The sequence below is a fragment of the Thamnophis elegans genome, chromosome 2 (genome assembly GCF_009769535.1).
Source record: "Thamnophis elegans isolate rThaEle1 chromosome 2, rThaEle1.pri, whole genome shotgun sequence".
Taxonomy (NCBI): Eukaryota; Metazoa; Chordata; class Lepidosauria; order Squamata; family Colubridae; genus Thamnophis; species Thamnophis elegans.
Window position 1 is genome coordinate 148,848,033 of NC_045542.1, and position 8,762 is coordinate 148,856,794.

General features: G+C 44.7%; 1 protein-coding gene across 1 annotated transcript; it reads left to right on the plus strand.

The window, feature by feature from the left end:
• The first annotated feature begins 3,077 nt into the window (after positions 1–3,077).
• LOC116524052 (tripartite motif-containing protein 15-like) lies at positions 3,078–6,282 on the plus strand. The gene is made up of 3 exons (XM_032239148.1): positions 3,078–3,126; positions 3,337–3,435; positions 5,587–6,282. The coding sequence occupies exons 1-3, from the start codon at positions 3,078–3,080 to the stop codon at positions 6,105–6,107; spliced, it is 669 nt and encodes a 222-aa protein (XP_032095039.1). The 3' UTR covers positions 6,108–6,282.
• The last annotated feature ends 2,480 nt before the right edge of the window (positions 6,283–8,762 follow it).

Genomic DNA, 8,762 nt, shown 5'->3' on the forward strand with positions numbered 1-8,762 from the left:
AGTCTTTCAAAGGTGAATTTATGACCACAGATCTTATCTATCTTGGAAAGCTGCCATGTAAATATTTTCCAAACACAGTGGTATGCAAGGAAAGACTTGGCACAGAGTCTCTGAGATCCATGGATAGATCTTCACACTCCTGAAACGAATCTAACGATCAAACGAATGTATTGATTCCTGCAAAAGCCCACTCTCCTTTTGATCCTCTTTTATTTCCTATGGGAGGGGCCATTCACCGTCCACCTGTGGCTTTATTCCCAAGTCGACCCTGATTTCTTAGCTGTTCTTTTCTTCTGGCAGCTCTGCACATGTGCACACTGGAAACAGGCTCCAGCTGTTCCTCTGCCTCGCTGCTGTGTAGCTCCGAAGGCAGCTGAGAACTGCCAGACGGCCTTGGCCCCATCTCTGCCTCCGACGCAGAGCCCTTGTCCAAGCCTTCCCCAGCCTCCATGACTGGCCCATGTTCCTCCCCAACCTCCTCACTCTCCGACTCTGCTTCCAGCTCCGTTGGCTGCTGGCAGGCCACAACAAGCTACTCTGGAAGAAATTATCCATAGGAAAGACCACACGATCATTTTTGGCCTTTGCAAAAGCTGCTGCCTATTTATCATTTACTCATTGTCCTAAGTCTTCCCTTAAGGCCTTACCAGAAAATCTTTGGAAAGAGGCGACCTATTTAGCTTCTAGGTGCAAAACTGGACTGCCGCATCTCTCGGTTTTATGTTTCATTTTAGCATCTACTTTGAAATTGTTCTTAGGACTTTTATTTCTGGTTCTTATGGTTACAATAGGCTCTGCTGAGGAATTAGTTAAACCAAAAGGAAATACAGGAGAAATGCAAAGCAATCTCTCCTTCAGCAGAAAGGAAATGGAAAACCTTTTAAGAAGAGAGAGGACAGCCACTTGCCTCAAATTTTATAGGGTCTCCTCCTTGAGGAGGGGGCTGGACTAGCTTCCCTTCCAGCTCCATTGGGATTGAAAGGGTAGAGGAATGATGGACCCCAGTGGTGAAATTCAATTTTTTTTACTACCTGTTCTGTGGACGTGGCTTAGTGGGTGGGGCAGGGGCAGGATACTGCAAAATCTCCATTCCCACCCCACTCTGGGGTCAGTTACATGTAGTATTTGCCGGTTCTCCAAACTACTCAAAACTTCCACTACCAGTTCTCCAGAACCTGCTGAATTTCACCCCTGATGGACCCCCTTTTATAACTCTGTCTTCATATCACACAATATAACAAGAGGAACAGAATTTGTAGTGCAACAAACAATGCCACTTTCATAATTTCAAAAATGAGATCCTGTGGACACCTGTGGCATCTGCTTTACTTCCCCATCTAATGTCCCTGTGAGGAAGGTTTGGGCTGAAAGAGTGAGCCTGACCCTCAAATTGTGAGTTTCCATGGCTGAATGTAAACCTGGGCCTAATCCCAATATTTTAATACCCCACAACACAGTTATGGAAGCTGGTGGAGGGATGGAAGATTAAACTCTATGATTAATATCCACAGGTTGCTCCTTTAATTTCTGCTGCAAGATTACGCTTGGCATTTCGATGGTGGGAAATTTAGCTCTGGCTGTGCTTTTGATTCTTTTCATTCGTGGAGGTAAGACAAGTTCTGCAGTCTTCTCCTAGCTTTTCATGCTTTTTTTCATGCTGCAATGCATTGTTATAGAGATACACAGAACCATATTCACACCCAAAATATTTTATTTATTTCTTTAATTATTAAATTCAGAAACCACCCATCTCCCTCAGAGGGACTCTGGGCAGCGCACAAATAAAATATTAAAACATAAAAACAGTATATAAAATGTTTAAAAGAGGCAAGGATAAGTAAAATTCAACGTCAAAAGTTAATCAAAGGGAGAGGGGAGAGTTTTCAGGATACTAACCAGCCCAGAGGTGGGTTGCTGCTGGCATTACTGCCAATTCGCGCACAAACCAGGCGCATTTTCGCATTTGCAAATAAAATGGTTTGCACATATGTAAAACCTTAGAAAATGAAAAGAAAACAAATAAATTTCTGCACTGAAAACTGTTCTGCACATGCGCAGAACCAAAAAACAAGATGGCGGCCACATTGGAGAACTGGTTCAGGGGCGTGGCAGGCCTGGGTCGCTGCCAGTTCCAGCGACCCAGGCCGCAAAACCACTACTGGTTTGGCTGAACTGGTCCAAATTGTTAGGAACCCACCTCTGAACCAGCCCCATGGCTGTGTGCTCCATTGTGTACTCTAAGCAAGACCACAGAGCCATGTTTTACATCTTTCCGAAAGGCCAGGACAGCAGGGGCCAACCTCACCTCCATGGGTGGGTAGAATAGCAATAGCACAGAGTCAGCATGTTTCCCCCAACAATCTGGGTCCTCATTTTACCCACCTCGGAAGGATGGAAGGCTGAGTCAACCTTGAGCCTGGTGAGATTCGAACTCCCAAATTGCAGGCAGCCGTCAGGCAGCAGAAGCAGCCTGCACTCTAACCAGTGCGCCACCATGGCTCTTCAGGATGTTCCAAAGGATGGGGAGAACAGCACCAGTCAGAATTGATCAATGGGACCCACAACATGTCTTCCCTGCTTTGATCGAGTGGGAATGGCTGATGTAATAGGACAAAGATGATACTGTAGGTAGCCTAGTCCCCTGCCATATAGGGCTTTAAAGCAGTGGTGAAATTTAAATATTTTTACTACCAGTTCTGTGGGTGTGGTTTGGTGGGCGTGGCAGGGGAAGGATACTGCAAAATCTCCATTCCCTCCCTATTCTGGAGCCAGCCATAGGTGGTATTTGCCGGTTCTCCGAACTACTCAAAATTTCCGCTACCGGTTCTCCAGAATCTGTCAGAACCTTCTGAATTTGACCCCTCTTTAAAGGTCATAACCAATACCTTGAATTGGACCAGGAAGAAAACTGGCACCCAATGCAGCTTCTGCTGGAAAGGTGTCATAATCCCTGCTCTTTGGGTGCCCAAGTTTGCCTGCCCGGCTGCATTCTGTACCAGCTGAAGTATCTGGGTACTTTCCAAGGGTAGCCCCATGTAGAGCACATTGCAATAGTCTGAACAGAAGATGACCACGGCATGAGTGACCGGGCAATTAAAAACTTGAATTTGCGAATTGGGCTCATTGGTGAGGAAATGCTTTAAAATGACTGAATCAGAGACAAAGAAACTTCTTGATATTTTACTCTTATTCATAGGGACTTTGTTTCTTAAAATAACTCCGAATACCAAAAGTCTAATGGGTTTTCTACTCCCCTGAACCACTTGTGAACCAATAAAAAACAAATGGTGGTGTTGGATGGCATTGAACTCAATTTTTTTTAATTTTTTTTTTAAGATTTGCAGGTTCGTGCTGTTTCAGAACCTGCACCTTACCATATCGGGAGTTGCATGCTAAACTGTATTCCTTGTCAACCTGCTACAAACAGCATAACAGGTAAACTCCAACTGCTCTAGCATTGAGCAACATAGTTATTCCTCTTTGTGGGTTCGAAGACATCCAAGATGCGGTGTCAAAGCTCACACACTGGTGAAGTGTTTTCAGAAATAAGATTTTGCTCCAGTGACAGGGTGAGCCAGTGTCCTTTGAAGCTGCACTGTGGTCATTGTGCCTTCCCAGCAAAAGGGGCGTCGGGGTGCAAAATAAAGCAAAGGTCATCTGATGTTGCTCAATGCTGAAGACCTTTTGGGGGGAAGGACGATAATGACTCCAAAAGGGATACCAGTCCCTTTGGCAGTTATTATGCTTTCCTCTGGCTGTGTGCATTGCTGAAGAAGTTGGCCATTCAGTTGCAACGGGACCTAAGGACAGTGGTGGGTTTCAATTTTTTTTAGAACCTCTTCTGTAGGGGTGGTCTGCTTTATGGGAGTGGCTTGCTGGCCATGTGATCAGGTGGGAGTGGCTTGGCAGCCATGTGACTGGGTGGGCCTGGCCAACATGTAAAATGTGGTGAAATTCACTTAACAACGCTCTTGCTTAGCAACCAAAATGTTGGCTCAGAAACTCTGGCATTTGAAGCACGCAAGTCTTAAAGCTGTCAAGCTACAAGGCCCTTGTACCCCTAACCCTTTAGAAAAAAAAACCCAGGGGTGTTCAAACTTGACAGCTTTAAGACTTGTGGACTTCAACTCCCAGAATTCCTCCAGGCATGTTGGCTCAGAAACTTTGGCATTTGAAGCATGCAAGTCTTAAAGCTGTCAAGTTATTCCTCTTTGTGGGTTCAAAGACATCCAAGATGCGGTGTCAAAGCTCACACAGAGCCCTAATAAAAAGTCCCTTCTTTGTTTTTACACTTCCCACATGACATATGTTGGAAGTGTAAAAACAAAGAAGGGAATTTTACCATCTATGGTAGATATGTGACAAAGCAAAAAAAAAATTTTTTTTTCCACTCTAGTCTTTCTGTCTGAGGTAAGAAATTAAGTTGCTGGTGTTTTTCTCCCTTTGGGCACAATCCAGCATAAAGTAAAATGCTTTCTTCAGGTATCAAGAGGAAATATGTCCATCAGAGGTTTCCAGATAAGGCCAGTTTGAGGAAGATCCAGGGGTCAAAAATTTTAGCAAGGTGTTCTCTGCCCAGTTGGGTGGGTATGGCCATGGTGGATGTGGCCTAGTTGGCCTCCTGCACCAGAGTGGGGTACGTGTGCTTTTTGCTTTCCTCGAGCCTCTGGGAGGGCAAAAATGGCTTCCTCAGCTCTGGAGGGCCTTCCGAACTTCCGGTAGGCCCATTTTTCACCCTCCCTGAGCCTTCATACACACCCTGCACTTACCCACATCCAAAATGGGTGGCCTAGGGACTCCTGGGAGGGGTAGGATGGGCGGGGCCAGTCAAGAGTGGGACTTGGGGGGGTTCTCCGAACTACACTGAATCTTAGCTAGAGGTTTTCCCGAACCCCTGTGAACCCCCAGAAGTGAACCCCTGGGAAGATCTATTTCAAGCCCATCCCCAAAAGTAAAGAATTGGAAAAGTAAAGTGATGCACTTGATGAATAAAAGAAATGTGTGCCTTCCAGTGAAACAATATCAGCTACCTGTCAGCGTTCCAAGTATCATGAAGTCTAGTTTTTTTTTCCTATTGCATCTGGAGTCCACTGATAGGGTGTCTGTAAAATAGAAGGCTTACTGTATATACCGTATTTTCGGACTATAAGACACACTGGTATATAAGATGCACCAAGATTTCAAAGAGGTAAGTCAGGAAAAAAAGGTTTTGTCCTCACTGGCCCCCAGGAGCATTCTGCAGGCTTCATCAGGGCTTGGGGAAGGCAAAAATGCCCCCCTTTTTCAGCCCTGCTGAAGCCTGCAGAGTGCTTCTGGGGAGTGGGGAAAGTGAAAACCATCCTCCTTTTTTGCCCGTTTTTCACAAAAATGTGCTAAGGGGGGCGGGGCTTCAGGAAAGGCCAAAAACAGCTGTATTTGGTGTATAAGACTCACCAACATTTCGTCACCCTTTTATTGTCATTTACTCCGAAAAATATGGTAGTTGAACAATTGCTATTTTCCCCAACCAGCTTATAAGAAAAAGTAGATGGCACACAAAAGATGGTAATTCCTTCTCCCCAAAACTGTTTTCTTTCTTCCACACAGCAAACCTGACTCTGGATCCAAGCACAGCTCACCCCTGGCTCTACGTATCTCAAGATTTGAAAAGTGTGAGATGGAAAGAAATGAAACAGCAAGTGAACGCCAGTCCACTGAGATATGAACTTTTGGCCAGCGTTCTAAGCCAAGAGAGCTTTAATTCTGGGAAGCTTTGCTGGGAGGTTGAGGTGGTGGAGGAAGGGGAATGGTGGGGGGTGGGAATTGTTAGGGAATCTGCAAACAGAAATGGGCAGATTCTCTTCGATCCTCGAGGGGGTTACTGGGGAGTGCAGCGAATTAGCGGGAAGCACCAAGCCATCACTCATCCCAGGACAAATTTGACACTGAGTCATTCGCCGAGAAGGATCCGAGTTTCTCTGGACTATTCACAAGGCCTCATCGCATTCTTTGATGGTGACACGAATGCTGAACTCTTCACTTTTCCTAAAGCAAATTTTGCTGGAGAGAAGGTTCACGCTTGGTTCTTGATCTATAAGTGGAATGGACAGCTTCTCCTCCATCCATGAGATGGTGAAGCAAAGGGGTCGTCATACTGAAGAAATGCAGACTATCTGCCTTCAGGTCTCCTTCATTCCTTGTGTTTTTCCATGCCACCACTGTCATGGGTGTATTTGATTTCCTTTGACCTTCCTTTCCCCTGAATAGCTGAATTATCTTCTAAATAGAGTAGAGTAGAGTAGAGTAGAGTAGAGTAGAGTATAGAGTAGAGTAGAGTAGAATAGAGTAGAATAGAATAGAATAGAATAGAATAGAAAGAATAGAATAGAATAGGAAGGGATCTCAGAGGTCTTCTAGTCCAGCCCCCTGCTCAAGCAGGAGAACCTATACCATCTCAGACAAGTGGCTGTCCAGTCTCTTCTTTAAAACCTACAGTGATGGAGTGCCCACAATTTCTGGTGGCAAGCTGTTCCACTGGTTAATTGTCCTCCCTGTTTGGAAGTTTCTTCTTAATTCCAGGTTGCTTCTCTCTTTGATTGTTCCCAACCATTATTTCTTCTTCTGCCTTCTGGTGCTTTGGAGAATAAGGGGAAAAGGGGGACAAAAGAGGTCACCAGTGAATGAGCAAATAGAATACAATAATAACAGAGTTGGAAGGGCCCTTGGAGGTCTTCTAGTCCAACTGCCTGCTTAGGCAGGATACCCTACACCACTTCAGACAAATGGTCATCCACTCTTCTTAAAAATTTCCAGTGTTGGAACATTTAGAAGTTCTGGAGGCAAGTTGTTCCACTGATTAATTGTTCTCCTTAGTTCTAGGTTGCTTCTCTCCTTGATTAGTTTCCACCCATTGCTTCTTGTCCTACCCTCAGGTGCCTTGGAGAATAGTTTGACTCCCTCTTCTTTGTGGCAACCCCTGAGATATTGGAACACTGCTATCATGTCTCCTCTAGGCCTTCTTTTCATTAAACTAGGCATACCCAGTTCCTGCAACTGTTCTTCATACGTTTTAGCCTCCAATCCCCTAATCATCTTTGTTGCTCTTCTCTGCACTCTTTCTAGAGTCTCCTTCTACCTCACCTTCCTCATATCTCCCAATGCCAACCCTAGCTAGCTAACCAAGTCAAATATTTAAGGGATGAAATCCCACATTTTTTCAGATATTCAAATAACAAAAAACAACAGATCCACAAAGATTAAAACACAGGGGGAAATGGATATTTCTGAGAAAGACCAGCAAAGGATAGAATGGAAAGGAAAGGAAAGGAATGAAATAGAATAGAATAAAATAGTTGGAAGGAACCTTGGAGGTCTTCTAGTCCAACCCCCTGCTCAGGCTAATTCTAGGACCAGTAGGATATTTTTAAAAGAAAGGGGATGTTTTAAGAGAGGACCACGCCAATGTACTTCCAGATCGCTATGGAAGGATCTTAAATGCCTTTGAAGTCTTCACACAATGTCCTCATCACTTTCTGAGGGCCAGCTCCTGCATGTTCTTTCTTCCACTAATCTCTGAATTTAGGTGCTCAGCAATGCATCTGCTAAATTCCTCTTTCAGTGCTTTTTAATATTACTCCTTGGCCAAAAGAGAAGAAATAATTGAGCCCGCTGGTCAATTATCTAACAATCAAAATATCAAAGGGGTAAAATCATGCCTCGCTTTTAGCAAGTTGTGAAAAACCAGCCATGTGTTTTGAGCAATAAATTAGATTATAAAATTCTGTCAGCATGACTCATCAAGTTGTTGGCTGTGAATTGGAAGGAACCTCATCACCATCTGGAATTCACCCATTATGAATAATGCCAATTGATGAGATCTATAAGCCCCAAATAAACTACATTTCGGTAGGCAAAGAGTAGATGAAACTGAGATCTCCTCTAATAATTTGGAATCTGGAGACAAAAATCATTTTTTCCTGCCTTCTCAGGGAAACCCCAAATCAGGTAAGTCTGGAAATTGCTGTAGACTCACTGGAACACAAAGGACTTTCTTTTGCTTTCCTAATTAACTTGACAGAGTGTGTTAGATAATTATTGTCATCCTATATGGAATTTCCTGACACAATTCTACACCTTAATCACTTATTGCTTGTGTGGGGTGTATTTACACCATACTCAGCAAAAGCCCTTGGTTCCTTGGTATATAGACCAGGGCAGAGGTGCTCCCAGTTCGGCCCAGATCAGACAAACCAGTAGTAGTAGCAGCAGCAGGAGGCTCCACCCACCCACCGGGACGCATCACGCATGGGAAACTAAACCGATAATTTAAAAAATTGGCAACACACCACTAGACCAGGGATGTCAAACTGGATTTCTTTGAAGGCCAGATCAGCATTGTAGTTCTCCTCCGTCACCTGGTGAGGGAGATTGGGGAGTGGGGGAAGATGGGACGGACCTCTCCTGCAGCACCCCGCCAGCCCAAATGCGGTGTGGGCGGAATGCATATCCCCCCACACCCAGTGGTAGGAACCTCTTGGTTATACAACTGGCTAGGTTATCGTGCGATTTGCGTGTGTGTGTACACTTCCCACACACCCGTGCCTGACGTGTGCTGCACACGTGTGCGCAGTTTGAAGAAATCTTCACTTTCTTTGGACGAGTAACACAGCTGTTTCCCCAAAAATAAGACAGGGTCTTATTTTCTTTTGACCCCTTGAAATAAGCACTTGGCCTTATTTTTGGGGAGGTCTTATTATTTTTGAAGTGCAGGAGGTGGCAAGCGT